The 19,121-nt window shown below is 38.8% G+C and overlaps 1 protein-coding gene across 1 annotated transcript in view; it reads right to left on the reverse strand.

The window, feature by feature from the left end:
- The window catches only part of sns (sticks and stones), a 345,229-nt gene that overhangs the window by 52,902 nt on the left and 273,206 nt on the right, over window positions 1–19,121 (reverse strand). Inside the window, exons 9-11 of the mRNA XM_069507275.1 lie at window positions 12,511–12,647; window positions 1,971–2,138; window positions 1,527–1,658 (exon numbers count right to left, since the gene is read on the reverse strand). Of these exons, the coding sequence (XP_069363376.1) occupies window positions 1,527–1,658; window positions 1,971–2,138; window positions 12,511–12,647 (437 nt within the window). The remainder of the gene's footprint in view (window positions 1–1,526; window positions 1,659–1,970; window positions 2,139–12,510; window positions 12,648–19,121) is intronic.

A 19,121-nucleotide genomic window follows, 5' to 3' on the forward strand; every position in this document is an offset into this window, starting at 1 on the left:
CCGCTAAGAAAGAATTTTGAAAATTCAACCCCTATGAGGGTGAAATAGGGGTTTGAAATTTCTGTAGTCCACGCGGACGAAGTCGCGAGTATAAGCTAGTAGGTAATAAACGTGTATAAAATATTTTGTCAAGCATAATGCCCAGCCTACGACGTAGCATTGACCTCGAGTGTCCTATTTATGCAACGTTCGTTGACCTCTAGCGTCAGTCAGGTGTTTTATTAGCAATACATCGTAAACTTTTACAAAATTATAGCATTCTTTTATATTTTTTTCACTTTCTTTTATGGTATCATATCAGTAATCAAGTATGGTATATATCAGTAAGTAAACGGTAGTTTAAATGCTAAAATATCAGTAATCATCAGCAGTATCAGATGTCTTCGTTTTTGCCAGCGTTCTGGTTACACCCTGTACCTAACTTCTATAACTTATATAGAACGTTGATGGTGTGGGGTTGACGTATAATGTGTATCCATACTAATTAATAATCCATATAATTTTTGTACGACAAAACATTCACAGTTACAAAAAAATCAGTGATCTCCATGATAGGCAAACTAGAAACAAAAATAAGCTAGCTACTCCTGCGCTCCGCCTCTGGAAGGTGCGAAAGTCATTTGTGGGAATGAGTGTAATATTTTATAATAAAATTCCACAAGCAATTTTAGACTTGCCTTTACACAAGTTTAAAAAATGTGTTAAAAGTATGCTCCTAAAAAAAGCATATTATACAGTCGCAGACTATGTAAACGATAAAAAAGCTTGGATTTGACTCGCTCCAGCAATGCACGGGGCTGCAATGGCTTGTATAGTACGGTATAATAACATTGTAAATTGAAAAATTAAAAAGAGCAACCGCCGAGTTTCTTGCTGGTTCTTCTCGGTAGGAACGGCATTCCGAACCAGTGGTAAATTAAAACTACCTGACTATTTATAAGCACTTTAAAAAAGTTTACATGAATAAAAAAACATTCTATTCTATTCTAAAAATATTATAAATGCGAAAGTGTGTCAGTCTGTCTGTTTGTCTGTCTGCTAGCTTTTCACGGCTCAACCGTTCAACCGATTTTGACGAAATTTGGTACAGAGGTAGCTTGCAACCCGGGGAAGGACATAGGCTTATACTTTTTATCCCGGAAAATTTAGGAGTTCTCACAGGATTTTAAAAACCTAAATCCACGCGTACAAAGTCGCGGGCATCAACTAGTTTTATGAATAAACTAGCTTATGCCCGCGACTTCGTCCACGTGGACTACACAAATTTCAAACCCCTATTTCAACCCCTTAGGGATTGAATTTTCAAAAATCCTTTCTTAGCGGATGCCTACGTCATAATAGCTATCTGCATGCCAAATTTCAGCCCGATCCGTCCAGTAGTTTGGGCTGTGCGTTGATAGATCAGTCAGTCAGTCAGTCAGTCAGTCAGTCACCTTTTCCTTTTATATATATAGATGACTATGACTAAAACTCACGACTTGAAGCTACAAAGGAGAGCACTCTTAAGTCTTACTTCTATAACTTACATAGGACGTTGATGGTGTGAGTGGCGACCACATTCTCGGTGAGCTGACCGTTGATGCCATGGCATACCACCACTATGGAGCGGCGGTTCGGCTCGACCACCACTGTTATATTTGACGTCGTTATCCAGCCACCTGTGGACATTAAATCAAGTAAAAATCTAAAATCTATGGTCATCAAAATATTTTTGTATTTCGACAAGTTCAAACTTAATAACATTCAAGTTTTGCTCAAAAAAATTTTTTTTTAAACCGAATATTAGCCATGTTAAACGATTAATATTCCCCATTCCTCTCCAACTAAGCGTCAAGCTTGTGTAGCGGCATTGGCTACTTTTTATCCCGGAAAATCTAAGAGTTCTCACGGGATTTTTAAAAACCTAATTCCACGCGGACAAAGTCGCGGGCATCAGCTAGTAGTCATATAAAAGTCATATATCATATTACCTTCTGGTGATATAACAGTTCTATTGCTGGCATCTCGATGGTGTTTGCCCAGTACCAGCCACTTGATATCCGCAGCTGGATTCGAGGGTGCTGTGCTGCAGCTGAGGGGTACTGGATCTCCCACTCTTGCTTCTGAAGGGCCGGAAATTGTGACATGGGATGGGGCAACTGTGAACGAAAAAATAACCGTTGAACGTGATGATGCAGCTTAAGATGGAGCGCGCTTGTCTAGAAGATGCCTATTCACTCTTTACTTGAAAGTCTTTTTAAAACTAGTTTTAAGAAGACTTTTGCTCATTTAAACTTTCACAAGTGCTTTTAAGATATAAATTTGAGATACAAATACAAAACATGCACACTAGTTAGAAAAATACTCTTAGAGTCCGTACATACACAAATCACTTTTAAGACAAAATCTCATAGACATGGTACACGAAACAAACATAAACTACAATTAACTAAAGCTAGGACTAATTGTGGGGTGAAAACTATACAGTTTGAGGGAGTGCTACTATATAATGACTTGCCGAAAGACATATTTCACGAAAAATCTTTTCCAAAATTTAAAGAAAAATTAAAAAAATATTGTTAAACACTATAGTTTTAAAATATATATAAGTTTTATTACTATATAAATTCACCGTATCTTAAATAATGTTTTCTTCGATATTTATGTTTAAAATTGTTCTCATGTAAGTGAACTTTTGTTCTTTTTTGAGAAAATAAAGTCTTTAAACCTAAATTAAATCTACCACTGCAACTGGTTCGAAATGCCCTTCCCGATTTTGTAACCACGAATTCATCCACATGGATTTAGGTTTTATAAATCTCGTTTGAAAAATCCTTTCTTGGTGAGCAAATAAAAAAAAAATTGCAAGTTAGCCCTTGACTGTGATCTCACCTGGTGGTGAGTGATGATGCAGTCTAAGTTGATAGCGGGCTAACCTGGAAGGGGTATGGCAGTTTTTATTAAACCCATACCCCTTTGGTTTCTACACGGGATCGTACCGGAACGCTAAATCACTTTACCGGTAAGGTGGTAACTAGCCACCTCCCTTCCCACCAGTCAAAAGCGCTAGTACACCAGATAAAGTACATAGGTACCCACTAAGAATGTATATGTATGCCCAGCAGATATGTCCAGAACTATATAAGGGCAGTTTGAGTTGTAGACACGTTGATATGTCAATCAGTCTTATAGAGAAAACTTGTAATTAGCTATACTTTTCTCCTGTACTTATTTATCACTTCATGTTACTAAGTTATTTGCTCTAAGCGTTCCTTTTAAATAAAATACGAGTATACGTAATGTAATATCACAAAAGCATTACAGATTTAAGTGGCAGTATTCCCTCAAACGTTTCCCCCATCCCCTTTTTAATCTTGAGATCACTTCTGAGAAAAATTTTCATTTAAGAGAAAGGATAATAGAAAATTCATAAACTGAGAGAAATTATTCTCGGAATAAACCAACTGAACGATCTTGGAGAACATTACAAAATTGTAAATCAAACGAAACACAAAGCAATCGTTGAAAAGGTACAACCAAGTACGGGGGGATGTTATATTGAGGTTGTGTGGTTTGAGTGGGTGAGTGAGTGAGTGAGTGAGTGAGTGAGTGAGTGAGTGTGTGAGTGAGTGTGTGTGTGTGTGTGTGTGTGTGTGTGAAGCAGTGATAGCCTAGTGGTTAAGACGTCTCACCTCTAACTTTTCATACCTCTAATTTTGAGAATTATTTTGACGATTCAAAAGCACTTGTAAAAGTAAGAATATATTCTATTTTATCTTATATGTAGGTATAATTCAACGTAAAGAGAGCTCCAAAGAAACTTCATACAAATAAACTTCACGAAGTTACAGAGTTCTCTTCTACTTTCGACCCAATTCAAAGTTAAAAACGAATACGGAACCCTCAAATTAAGAAATCTAACTCTCGCTTAATCAATTTGCCATCGCTGAAAAGTCTTTTCTAGATTTTTATAACGTTCCATTCAACAAAAATCGATTGGGTTGAACTTTTCAATGAATTCTTTGGAAATAACTTTAGGATAAGAATAGTTACTTTGTACTAATGCTTGCCAATTGTGGTTTTAAAACTCGATTCGTATAGAAAAGTATTATATGAAAAGCTGCATAAGTAAAAAAAAATTAAAAATTAGTAATTTTAATTTTACCATCATCATGATGAACCCATTGTCAGCCCACTACTGAGGACTTTCAGAATAAGAAGGATTTAGGCCAAGTCCTCCACGCTGGTCAAGTGCGGATCGGCAGATTTCACACACCATTGAGAACTCCTCATGACGTTCACCGGTACATCAAGTAATATTTAATTACTTATAACGCACATAGCTCCAAAAGTTAGGGGTCGGCTCGGGCTCGAACCCCCGACCTCACGAACAGGAGGCCGACGTCTTGACCACTGGGCTATCACCGCTTTTGTGTCCTTCTCAGTTATTCAGTCGTATTTTAGCGTTTAAGCTATCCGTCCCGATCGTCTCCAAACAGTTCTTGCTGATCTTCATCGCTGGACGGGCCACCGTAATCAATGCCAGCGGAACTAATAGTGTCCTGTCCCACGGCTGATGCCCTTGTCTTAGCGTCCAAAAGCATTTCAACCGTTGCAAGAGCACCTCAGCGTGCAAACCGCTTTTGAGGATATACTTCTAAGAGCATGAGGAACACGTCATGTGCCAAAAATTAAACCTACGTTATTTATTTTGAGGTCTATCTTGCCGATTCTTGCCTGTACTTTAAATACCTAACAAGATGCGCGTGTTTTTTTTTTTTTTTTTTTTTTATATCTAACTAGCTTATGCCCGCGACTTTGTCCGCGTGGACTACACAAATTTCAAACCCCTATTTCACCCCCTTGGGGGTTGAATTTTCAAAAATCATTTCTTAGCGGATGCCTACGTCATAATAGCTATCTGCATGCCAAATTTCAGCCCGATCCGTCCAGTAGTTTGAGCTGTGCGTTGATAGATCAGTCAGTCAGTCAGTCAGTCAGTCAGTCAGTCACCTTTTCCTTTTATATATTTAGATTAGAACGGCAGTGCCACTTACACTAACTAGATGATTAATAATAAATTTAAATACAAATAAAGGTACAAGAAAAAAGACATAAAATACAAAACGATAAAAGATCAAAGAATTTTGAATATTTTTTAATATTCAAAAATATTCAAAATATAATATCGTGTATCTTATTCGAGCGACGTACGCATACTGAAGCGCCGCGCCGCGCCGCTGGGTATGTCGCGCTAGCGTCACTGCACTGCGCGTCGCTTCGCTGCGCTTCAAAATATTCTCTCCAGCCGTGCCGCGCGGCAACGCGCGGTGAAGCGCTGTGCAGCGCCGCTCTAGTGCGATATGCGCCATACAAAATGATAGAAATGATATTTTGACGCTCTGTGCCGCGACGTGCAGCTCGCTGAAGCGACGGGCCGCGCCGCTCAGGTGCGTACAAACCTTAAGACAATGGCATCAATCGTGAGACGCGCGCGGCGCGCAGTCTCAACCGCGACGCGTGCGCGAACTGAGTCCTTGTGAAAAAGAACCCCGGATGGATTCGACACTAGTTGGGCTGATTTCGACTAACACGTGAGTAAAGCCACGCGTCAGACATGTATATTCAGTCGTGCTTATGGCGCCCAGAAAACTTAATGATAAAGTTTAGTTCTCCAGTTTGTCAGCGCAAATCCAAAATCTAACTTTATTTAAATTTCGTCATCAGTAAAAACATACGCGCGGCTAGTCTTTTTTTAGCCCTTGTCTGCAATCTCACCTGATGGTAAGTGATGATGCAGTCTAAGATGATAGCGGGCTAACCTGGAAGGGATATGGCAGTTTTTATTAAACCCATACCCCTTTGGTTTCTACACGGGATCGTACCGGAACGCTAAATTGCTTGGCGGCACGGCTTTGCCGGTAGGATGGTAACTAGCCACGGCCGAAGCCTCCCACCAAACCAGACCAGAAATTTAGAAATTATAAAATTACAAACCCCTGCCAGGAATCGAACCCGGGACCTCCCACTAATAAGACCACAGCGCTCACCACTGCGCCAGGGAGGTCGTCAAATTCCCTAGTCATATATCCAGTTAAATTCGATCCCGTAAGCTCGCAATGTGTGTAAAGGGAATCCCCCTAAATGGGTTATTCGATTCGACTGGAGCGTGCCGGAACGCGGATTTTGAAGCCTTAGTACGAGTTTGCACGTGTCGACATCGTTGATCGATTTCTAGCATCGAGACTAAAAATAAAAATCAAACTTTATTTATTTTTCGGCCATTCTTTGAAATGCAGCTTAGATCCATTTCATTCAAACTCCGGAAAGGCATTCCGAACCAGTGGTAGATGCATCTGACGATTCAAAAATAGTTTTAAAAGTTTAATTGAATAAAAAATATTACTATTTATTTGTTTTCACTTTGTGTGACACTCGAAATCGGCCAACGTTGTCGAATTTTGTAAACTTGTACTAAGCCCAAAAACGAATCCCAAGCGCCTATTTTTCACACATGTCCAAACTTTGCAACTCGTAGATATATGGACGAGTATTTTGCTTAAGAAAGCACTCTTTTGAAAGTTTTCACCTAAAGTGACAATGGCTTGAAACAGGGATGCCGCAGCTATCTCTCTCTCTCTCTCTCTCTCTCTCTGCATCGTATTCCTCATTGCTGAGAGTCGTGACCCCTTTCCATGAATTATATGATGACAGGATAATAGATTTTTCGATGGATATATCTTGGATGCGGTGGGCCCCCAGATCCTAGATATACATATTTATACCAGAAGAAGTTTCCCGCAAGTCCCAACAACAACTGTACAAAATTTTAGCGCAATCTGATCGTTCTGTGTGGTGCAGGTTTTTATTTATATTTCTGACAGCATCCTAGTTAATATTCTGAATCAATACAACTCCAAACCGTTAGAGGATTTTCGGGAACAGATTTGGATCCGTTTTCATATCGGGCTGAAAAGCACTCTAAACCAAAAAAACTTTGATTGACAGGACGAAATGGGCTTCCGCACTCGCTGAGCTGTGCGCAGCCTATTCACTAACCTTTAATCAACTAAGTGCTCCAAGATAGTGTTTTTATAGTCCACTATCTACTAGTGTTAGTCTTTAAAAGATTTAAGATAAGCTGCCTAAAATTTTCTGGCTTTTTCGCATCGATATAAATGACAAGACCGACTCATTGGTCCTAAAATGTTTATTTAGCACCAATGCAACCTCAGTGACGTCTGGATTTCAAACGGGTCGTTCATTAGTATCTACGAGGTGGCGCTGATTTATTTGGTTCCAAAACCGTGCAAATTATTGTTCCCTTGATCATATCTTGTCATTTATATCGATGATTGTATACTTGAATCCCTGATTTGGCACCCCTGGCCAATTGTGTTTGGGAAGGAACAACTTACATAACTTCGGTATACAAAATTTATTGTCGTCTGAAAAATTGTCTGTGAACGGTTTTAAAGTCAGGTGTTCGGAACTTTTAGTTTACAAACTTCTGGATATTATAGCATTATTCAAGCTTTGGCTGGATCTCGTACTTTATACGCTTTCTGAGTTCAAGTTTTGAAGAAACTATGCCTCATGCATTGAATTTATAAAAACACTAACCATCTCTACATAGTATAAAATAAAGTCACTTCCCGCTGTCTGTATGTTAAAACGCGTAGATCTTTTAAACTGCGCAACGGATTTTAATGCGGTTTTCACCAATAGATAGAGTGATTCAAGAGGAAGGGTTAAAAATATAGTTGAATATTGGTTTGTGTTAATTTGTTGAAATATGACGATATTTGTACAACATATCGGAAGAAATCTCGAATCTCGAATCAGACTCCTCACTGACACCACATTAGTATCTACATTGCACCCATGCGAAGCCGGGGCGGGTCGCTAGTATTATCACAAATGTGAAAGCTGCGTGTTTGTTTGTTGGTTTGTCCTTCAATCACGGAGCAACAAATCGACGAGATTTTGCATGGGTGTAGCTTAAAGACCTGGAGAGTGACATAGACTACTTTTTATCCCGGAAAATCAAAGTGATTCCACGGGATTTTAAAAATCTAAATCCACGCGGACGAAGTCGCGGGCATCAGCTAGTAATATTATAAATGCATTGTTTGTTTGTTGATTTGTCGGTTTGTCCTTCAATCACGTCACGACAGAGCAACGGACTGACGCGATTTTTTGCATGAGGTTTTACAGTAATGGATCCTTCGGGATTTCAACAAAACTATGAACCCATTTAATCATAAAATACCAACTAGCTGACACACCCAAGGTGGAATTCCCAAAAATCCTGAAATACGTAAGTTCTTTTGTGACCGAAAGTCCAAAATACCAATAAAATTTCATGACTATAAGATGGGGAATGACGGACTGTAATACAAACTTGTATCCCCTATTTGATTTCCTTATTCGTAAAATTTCCAAAAATCGTTTCTTAGTGAGTGCTTAACTTATAAGAGGAACCTACTGTCAAAATTTCAAGTTTTTACCCCAGCGTTTTAGACTGGGCGTTGACAGACCAGTCAGTCAGTTAGGATGAGTCTTTTTATATTATGGAAGATGATAATCAAATTATTGCTTTCTACATCCATGATAAGATGTGACTTTACGTAAATTGACAAAATATTACGTCACAAATTGCAAATTACAGAAAGTAATTTATTTCGAGCAAATTCCTTCCGAGTTTCAAATCTTTATCAAAGAGTACTTTTACAGAAAAATGGCTTATTATTTCCAAGCATTTCGAAATCCAATAATAATGTCAAAGTATAATTATTACGAAATTATATCGTTCTTTCACGTAGCTGGAACATTTTCATGTAATTTTCATGAAGCTTTTGTTTTAATTATGTTAAAATTTTCGGGGGATTCTTATTTTCTTAGCCTTTTTTGATTATCATATTTTTTTCACATAATTTTATTCACTACAGAGCACGGCGGCGGGGTGATTACGTTTCTCGCGACAGGCGACAGGCTTGCGACAGACGTAAATCTCTCGATCATTGCTGTCAAACGTCACACGTAACAGCGGCTAGAGAGAGCCAGCAATAGCCACAAAGCAAAATAAAAAGAGAGACAGCAAATGAGCTCTCGCATTGCTACAGCTGTCGCGTTGCTGTCGCTACTGCAACGTTTTACGTAATCACCCCGCCATTCTCCTCTCAGAGTGAGAAGGGTTTGGTCATAGACTACCACGCTGGTGGTAGTGCGGATTGGCTGACTTCACACACCTTTCGAAACATTATGGAGAATTCTCAGGCATGCAGGTTTCCTGACGATGTTTTCCTTCACCGTTAAAGCAAGTGATATATTTAATCGTTTTGAGGTGCGTGCCCGGGATCGAAACCCCGACCTCCGTTTAGGAGGCGGACGTCCTAACCACGAGGTTATCACAGCTTTATTCATTTCACTTTAATTTATCTATCTCTGCATAGTATTTATAATAGAATAGGTTTTTATTCAAATAATCTTTTAAAAGTACATTTGAATCGCTTTCATTTGGGGAATTAATTTTTTTTTCTTTAGTGATTTCACAGAAAGTAATTTATCAATTTTCGCACTTACAATCGTTTGCTACATTAATTAAACTAGCAGTTTTTCTCTTTCTAACGCGAAGCGATGAGAGTGGTCTCGCTCGCATATTCTTCAGCGTCTTAGCTCGGGTCAATGACCATGCGCGCGCGAAATTAATTAATGATTTTCAATAGGGTACTTTTAAGAGCCTGTACGCCTGAATCTCAATTTTTTAGGAAGCTTTTTTAGGATCTTTTAGCTAGTGTTACATATGTCACTTGATTTTTCATATCATGCTATCAGAGAAATGATTCATCTCTATTATTAAAAGGATTCTATGGTTTAATAATGGTCAAAATCAGGTTAATTTACTTCGCAACAAGAACGATTGAAGTCAACTCAATTCCTCGAGTTCTAATCGAGCTGGCCTCACAAAAGTATCGAGGATTCCTTTGACCTCTTTTGGGGACGAAATCGTTGAGAAAAGTATTCCTGAACCACTGATATGGTTTATAAAGAGTCAAAGGTTACACAGTTAGTTGAAAATCTTTCTTTTTAAAAATGAAGGCCATTTTTTATTGTATATTTAAAAGCTTTTATACATGACTTCGTCCGAGTGAGTTAATTTAAAGCCTGATCTGACCGGCTTTGCTCGGGTGAAATTAGGTATGTCTCTTGTTTCTAATTCAGTATGCTATTTGTGGATAAAGTAGCTATCTAATGGTGAAATAATTATTAAAATCGGTGCAGTAATTGTAGAGTTTATCGATTACAAACTCCTTGATCTTCCGTGATAAGAAGTAGCCTATGCCTTCCTTTTCCTGGGATGCAACTATCTTTGTACTAAATTAGGTATACAATCCTGCATTTCTCGAATTATGTGCCCTGTCCGTGTCCATGTCCATTGCCACTTCAGCTTCGCAACCCGTTGAGCTATGTCGGTTACTCAAGTTCTCCTACGGATCTCCTGGTTTCTTATTTGGTCACGTAGAGAAACTCCAGTCATAGCTCTCTCCATCGCCCGCTGACTGACTCTAAGCTAGTCGGTATATCTAGGGTTACATATCAACGATCGGAATCGTACTTCTGAATCAGGCGTTTCCCTCCTGTTTACCTATGGGACTCGGGAGTTTTCTTTAGTAAACAATAAGAAAGCAAAGGTTGTCGCTTGGGACAAGCTATACGCAGAGATTACAGTTTTTCTCCTTATTTAGGGTTCCGTATTAAAATAAGGAACCATTAAAAATACAAAAAACAATAAGTATAGTATCCGTCTGTCTGTGTCACAGTGATTTAAAAAATAAACTGTAAGACCTGTAAAGTTCAAGTTTTGCAGTCTGTTATAGAAACCTGTTAAGTACTTATGATTTTAGTGAACTCTTTGATTTTATGGGATAGAAAAAAGCCTATGTCCTTACAGGGATATGACTCACAACCGCACTCAGAGTCGCTTAATCGTTACTTAAGTTTAGTTAAAACGAGACAGAGCTATATCTCTCACATAAATCTGTCTCGTTTTAACTCCATCTTAAGTAACGATTAGCGACTCTGAGTGCGGCTGTCAGATAAGATCACATCGCAATATCGCGATATCCTATAAATTGTTCTACACTATCTTTACTCTTTGACAGTCTTGTTTGTCAGTACCGGCAAAGGATTTTTGAATTTGCGGAAGGGCTGTGAAATTGTGTGTACATTCCGTTTTAGCTCGCAAACCCTACCCTTTGAAGGGTCATCCAAAGTTAAAATGGCGGATCAGTATTCCGTCTAGCGTAAATTTAATATTAATACGGTAGGTACGGTATAATGTGGTTCAATATCAGAAATGCTTGTGGAGTACGAATTCTGGTAGCCAAGCTATATGCTAAAATATTTAAAACTTGACAACCACGTTTTCGTTTGTGGGATTCAGGTTCGTAGGAACTATTCGATTTTAGGGGATAGAAGTCGGTTAAAAATACTCTATGTCCGTCCCTGGGATGTAAGCCAACTCTGTAGCTAATGTTAAAATCGGTGAAACGGATGGGCCGTGAAAAGCTAGTAGACAGACAGACAGAAAGACAGACACACTTTCGCATTTATAATATTAGCATGGATTAAAAATATCGCGATATCCTATAAATTGTTCTACACTATCTTTACTCTTTGACAGTCTTGTTTGTCAGTACCGGCAAAGGATTTTTGAATTTGCGGAAGGGCTGTGAAATTGTGTGTACATTCCGTTTTAGCTCGCAAACCCTACCCTTTGAAGGGTCATCCAAAGTTAAAATGGCGGATCAGTATTCCGTCTAGCGTAAATTTAATATTAATACGGTACGGTATAATGTGGTTTAATATCGGAAATACTGATAGTAAAGCTTCATGCTAAAATATTTAAAATTAGATAATTACCGCGACTTCATTCGCATAGATTTAGGTATTTTCAAAATCCCATGGGAACTTTCAGATTTTAAGGCTATATTGACCTAGAGGTCAATTTCGTTTAATATGAGTACCTCTATATAGCCTCATTGTCCGATGCGTCCTTTTTAAAGGACAAAACTTTTGAAAAAGTACTAGGAAATAATTCAAATACAAAGAAGCAAAGATCTATTTTACCTTTCAGTGTAGTAATGTTCTTCACATTGTGTATCTGTTCTTATCGTTCTCAAAAATCTGATCCATACTAATAGTATAAATGCGAAAGTGTGTCTGTCTGTCTGTCTGTTTGCTAGCTTTTCACGGCCCAACCGTTCAACCGATTTTGATGAAATTTGGTATAGAGTTAGCTAATATCCCGGGAAAGGACATAGGCTACTTTTCATCCCGGAAAATTGATGAGTTTCCACGGGATTTTTAAAAACCTAAATCCACGCGTACGAAGTCGCGGGCATCAGCTAGTAGGTAATAAATTAAGTATGGTAAGATAATAAAAACATGTGTCGGCCATTTTTATTTAAGCGTCCTTTTTAAGGGACATCGCTTTTCCATAAGTTTAAGAAATTAATAAATACTCACAAAGCACAGTAAGGTCAATCTCTGCCTTCAGTGTATTGCTGATCATGATGTTCTTCGCTTCGCATGTGTACCGGGCCTTATTGTCCGAAGCGTCCGCTTTAAAGGACAACACGTTCTCTGACATCCTACCGCTGGTTCTGTAACAAGAGACGGGTGAATTAAGTACAGATATATTATCATCATGTACTGTTCAAAGTTCAAAATGGGAAAAAAGAAAAAAAGTAAAAAGAAAAAAAAAAGAAAAAAAAAAATATGTAATATATACAAAATATATCAAAAAAAAAATTAGAGGTAGGCTTATTTTTATTTTTATATATACTGTTCAAAGACATTGGTCTTCAAACACTGAGGAATTTCATCTCGAAGCTTCCTGAACGCTGCTTAACCGAACCGCCGCCCGGTCCACTACTGAGTACGAATCTCTCTTTTGAATGAGAAGGGCTCAACAACAGCTATCAAGAATATCAGCCATGTTAATTATAACTTTGAATGAATGAATTAGTTAATTAACTAAACGTAAAGTTTGCTAGGAGTAGGTACGACTACGCTTGTCGAAAAAATATCGATACATCGATATATCGATATTATTTGTTCGATATATCGATATTTTTTTAAATATCGATTTCGATATATTATAACGATATTTTTTTGCCCTTCCGACATCCCTAGGTACGACAATAGTGCAAGGGCGGGGTTTGAACCGGCAACCTTTCGAAATTCAGTCCGCTCCTTAACCGTTGAGCTATTGAGGCTACTTTAAAAGCAGAAGTTAAAATGGCAAGTTAAATGTTAAAACTAACGAACAAAAGAAACCGCCTGAGCGACAAAGATAACTAAACTGAAAAACGATCCGCCGACTGCGAGAAAACTTTGATTTATCCGCGGCGGGCTTGTGAAATCTTAATTACTTTAGTTAACGGAGAAAATATTATAGCTCAAAAACTCTTAGCTGGTCCAAATGGGTCTAGGACGTAGGTCCCCTAACTATTGTCTGGTAGACGACATGCCGAATTGTTTTAATAAAACTAAAAAATGGTTCCAAGGTCCTCTAATGACCAGCTGAAAATCAGCGCTGTATGTTCTTAATAATCTTATGCATCAAGGCATACAGCATAATGCTGAGCTGGGACCCTTTTTCGGATTGTGCCACACATGACAGTTTGTTCCGGCGCTTCTTTTGCTTGGTTTCAGGTGGAAGAAGCGCCGGAATAACCAACTCTTAGATTTAAGATGTGATGTGTAGCACAGTATGGTTAATAATGGTTAATAATGCCCGATTTCTTTGCTGTTATTAGGGCGCGTATATCTTCCTTTTGGGAAAGATTGCGTAGCTCTGATAACAGCATCCTCCGAGTGGTGGGCCTGAACCTACGTAGTCCAATGGTAGCACATTGGATCTTGACACATCGAAATGCGAATAGAAAATAGCTCAGCACACCTTTAGTGTGCAATTTTGACTTAAATAATCTTATTTTATTTTACTTTATATACCTAATTAATTTGCAAAATAAACGTGTTTTCTTTCTTTCTTTTCTAATGGCGACCTCGCACCGAAAGACGCAGTGTTGGAAGACCCCCCACTAGGTGTACGAACGACATCAGACGAGTCGCAGGGAGCCGCTGGATGGCGGCGGTGCAAGACCGTAGCATGTGGAACTGTGGAAGTCCCTACAAGAGACCTATGTCCAGCAGCGGACGTCTATCGGTTGATGATGATGATGAAAAAATGGTTAATTCCTGGCCTCCTTCCTTCCTTGGTTAAAGGCCTATTCGGAGGGTAAGGGGTTCGATTTCGGGACCTCTTACTTTCCGGACCTCAGCAATTAAATATCACTTGCTTTAACGATGAAGAAAACATCCTGTCTCCTGAGTTATTTGATTTGATTTGATCTCAATGATGTGTGCAATCTGCCAATCACTTGGCCAACAGCGTGGTGTCACAAATCTTACTGCTGGCCATATGCGGATAGCCTCTGGAGATAGGATAAGATCTGGAGGCTGCTTTATCCCGGAAAATTAAACAGTACCCACGGAATTTAGGTTAGGTTATCTAGTTTAATATAAAAAAACCGGCCAAGTGTAAGTCAGACTCACGCACTGAGGGTTCCGTATTACAATCGTATTTTATCGACATTTTGCACGATAAATCAAAAACATTATGCCTAAAAATAAATAAAAATATGTTTTACAATGTACAAGTAAATCACTTTCATATGATACCCACTTGGTATATTAATGTTATTTTGAAAGTTGAAAATAGCAATATATGTTCATGAACACATTTTAATTTTTTTTCTTGTGATGTAACCACAAATTCACGGCTTTTAGATTTTTCCCCTTATGTCTACTATAAGACCTACCTTCCTGTCAAATTTCATGATTCTAGGTCAACGGGAAGTTGATTGGCGTTAAGCACAAACAAGGCTATCTCGCAATAAAAAAAAATAAAAAAACTGAAAACTATTTTCGTGAATCGTCAGGCGCGTCCACCTTTATTATTACAACGTTGCGAAACTATCTGAAAGTATGAAAAACTCGAGGATTCGCTGACGCTTGCGTTTTATTTCCTATAAATATTTAAGGGCCGCGGAAGTTCGGGTTAACGAAGAATAAATTTTCCGTAACACGACACTTTCTCCTTTTATAAGTTCCGTACCCGTAGTACAAGATTTTACGTCTCACCAAACGAAACCAAATTCGAGAGTCGAAATACTTCCGCGTTACAGTAAAATGGACCTAAACAGCCTTGAATTGAAGTCAAATATTCAATGCCACTGATTTTAATTTCGCAATGTTTCCGCTTGGAGCGCTGGCTGTAGAAGTGTAGACAAACTTGAGCTTTAAAACAAGTCATTTAAGATCCAGTTTACTGTAACGCGGAAGTATTTCGACTCTCGAATTTGGTTTGGTTTGGTGAGACGTAAAATCTTGTACTACGGGTACCGCTATTCTGTAATAGTTTAAAAAAAAAATCAGATACAAGTAAGCCCTTGATTGGAATCTCACCTGGTGGTAAGTGACAATGTAGTCTAGGATGGAAGCGGGCTAACCTGGAAGGGGTATGGTAGTTATTATTAAACGCTTTGATTTCTACACGGCATCGTACCGGAACGCTTAATCGCTTGGCGGCACTGCTTAGCCGGTAGGATGGTAACTAGCCACGGCCTCCCACCATACAGAAATTGCTTAATCGTGCTGCTTAAGTTTTGCATAAAATAAAAATATTCGTCGCTGGCTAGTTAATCTAAATATACAAAAGGAAAAGGTGACTGACTGACTGACTGATCTATCAACGCACAGCTCAAACTGCTGGACGGATCGGGCTGAAATTTGGCATGCAGATAGCTTTTATGACGTAGGCATCCGCTAATAAAGAATTTTTGAAAATTCGACCCCTAAGGGGGTGAAATAGGGGTTTGAAATTTGTGTAGTCCACGCGGACGAAGTCGCGAGCATAAGCTAGTTAATAGTGTATAGTCCGCGACAGGTTGAGATGGCAATCGGGGTATGAGACGGGGGGGACGCCCCGCACACCCGCACGTCACCCGCGCTAGCCCGCACTGTGTTAGCGCGGGGGGGGGGGAGGGGGTGTGCGGAATGTTCCGTGATGATTATATAAGAAAGTACCTTTAGTATTATTTTCCAAAATTAGTTTTCACCCTAATAACGGAAACATAACCTCTTTCAACATCGAATACACAGAACACGTATCATGTTTCTCATTACGAATGCTTTCATTGCATGAAACATTGATACGTGGTTATTCGCACCCCAGTTTGCACCCTAGCTAATACTAAATAAGGGTGTGTTTCCTGTACACGTTACAGTTAAAGACAGGAGTCAAAACAGTAATTGGTCTAATGATTTTACCAATCAAGAGTTGCGTTCATGTGAGTAATTACATGTAGCGCAAGTTACAAGCGGAAGCGAGAGCGATTAACGATTAAATAAAATCTAGGTATCTTTTAGCTTGATAAGATAAAAATCCGTGATAGCCTAGTGGTTAAGAAGTCCCCATCCTATACGGGAGGTCGGGGGTTCGATCCCGGGCACGCACCTCTAACTTTTCGGAGTTATGACCGTTTTAAGAAATTAAATATCAATCGCATGCCGAGTTTTCTCCATAATGTTCTCAAAGGTGTGTGAAGTCCGCCAATTCGAACGTGGTGGACTATGGCCATACCCTTCTCATACTGAGAGGAGTAATCTATTAGCTTAAGTAGCAATGAGTAGGGCACATAGTACGAAAAACCGATAGACGTTGGGGTCCCAAGGAGCTAGAATGACGACCTCGCACCGGAAAGCGCAGCGTTGGAAGACCCCCCACTAGTTGAAAGACGTCATCAAACGAATCGTATTGTTTCCGCGGGATTCTGTGACATATAATAAAAATATGTGAGAATAGCTTTTTTTCAGAACTGACTGAACTGCCTATGTACACTCTTGCCGAAATTTTTGAAAATCATTTAGTGTGGGTAAATAAGTAAAAATCTTAATTTTAAAGACAGATAGATAGTTTATCAGTGTATATGTAGGTACAGATTTCAAACGCGATTAAATATGTAAAAGTACTCAATTAAAATATACATGAGTGAATAGGCTTCTTCTAGACAAGCGCACTCATCTTAGGCTGCATCATCACTTGCCACCAGATCTGATTGCAGCCAACGGTAGTTTATAAATTTAAAAAAAAAGATAGAAAAACTATAATGGTAAGTGAAGTAGAAAAATATGTCGGTATAAAATGGGCCATTTTGAAATTTTCCCACGACGAAGGGTCAAGCGCGCAGCGACCGGAACGATAATGTATCTTTCCCTGTGATGAGAAAAGGGTGAATATAAATTACTTACGACTTATTTCAAGCTTATATCACCATCACTTCATATTATATCTAACACCTAAAACTTTTTGGGGTTTGTGCGTTATTAGGGCTCCGTAGTAAACAATGTCCGTCCGTCCAAACTCACAAGAACTCACAAATGAGTTATAGAGTTTTTAGGGTTCCGTACCTCAAAAGGAAAGACGGAACCCTTATAGGATGTCTGTCTGTCCGTCTATCCGTCCGTCCGTCTGTCTGTCTGTCTGTCAAGAAACCTACAGGGTACTTTATTTTTCACTGTTGAAATTACAATTACACATTGAGGGTCAAACCTCTGTGGTTTTTACAATGCGTGTTATCTATTATCTCTCTTGTCTTCTTGTGTTCTTGTATTATATCTTTCTTGTATGTTAATAATAAATTTAAAAAAAAAGTTATTTATTAATTAAAATGTCTACAAGTACCTACTAATTATGAAGAAAATGATTTAGGTTATAGGTACACCGCCCGATATAAGATGTGAACTTACAATAACAAGATGTGAAGCCCTTAGCGTTATGAAAAGTTTACTACCTGAAAACTCCATGGAAAAATATCTAATTTAGTATTATTTTCTTCACAAATGTGTTGAAAAACGTCGTATGATACACGTTTGTATTGATGACTACCATCCTCGGCTATCTTAAGACCTTCACCTAACGGCTCGGGTCTCGATGGCGCCTCAGCGGTAATCACCAACATTACACACTTGTACCATAATGTACTTATTCTAGACTAGCTGATGCCCGCGACTTCGTCCGCGTGGATTTAGGTTTTTAAATATCCCGTAGTAACTCTTCAATTTTCCGGGATAAAAAGTAGCCTATGTCCTTCCCCGGGATGTAAGCTAACTCTGTACCAAATTTCATCAAAATCGGTTAAACTGTTGGGCCGTGAAAAGCTAGCAGACAGACAGACAGACACACTTTCGCATTTATAATATTAGTATGGATATATTTTCGGACGTTTCAAATAAAACATTTGGTAGTAAGGCCATAGGTCGACGGCAGCCATCAGTCTCAGCTCCTATAAAGGGTCCCAGAGATTGGATCTAGGAAAACGCCTCGAGACGCGCGGAAATGGGAATTTTAACAAGAAAATATGGCTCCACTCATCTTGCGTGCTTCCGATACCTATTTATTATCCGACTACTCAAAGATGGGTTATGATATTTAAAAATTCCAAAATTTCGCGAATTAAAAAAAAAACTGGTGGGTTTCAAATAAACTTTAGAAGGTCAAAATAGGGGTCTGAAATTTGTGTAGTCCACGCGGACGAAGTCGCAGGCATAAGCTAGTCACTACCCATATATGAATGCGGAAGTGTGTTTGTTTGTTGGTTTTATTGGTTTGTACTTCAATCACGTCGCAATATGGTATCTGTAGTTTAAGACCTGGAGAATGGCATAGGCTACTTTTTATCCCGGAAAACTCAAAGAGTTCCCACGGGATTTTTAAAAACTAAATCCACGCGTACAAAGTCGCGGGCATTAGCTAGTATTGTATAAAGATTTAAAAAGAGATAAGGGTCTAGGTCACGACGATAGAACGCTTGAAACATAATATTTAAAACATTACTCCCAAAGGCCAAAGAATATCACATAAGCGATGTACATCTTAGGACTTTCGGAGACTGTGCCAAAATACCCAGATTCGCTAACGATGTATTTATAACTGCACTGTTTAGTAAACATACAGTTGGTTCCAATACATCAGTACCCTTATTATAAATGCTTCAATAACGCCGCAACTG

The sequence above is a fragment of the Maniola hyperantus genome, chromosome 25 (genome assembly GCF_902806685.2).
Source record: "Maniola hyperantus chromosome 25, iAphHyp1.2, whole genome shotgun sequence".
Taxonomy (NCBI): domain Eukaryota; kingdom Metazoa; phylum Arthropoda; class Insecta; order Lepidoptera; family Nymphalidae; genus Maniola; species Maniola hyperantus.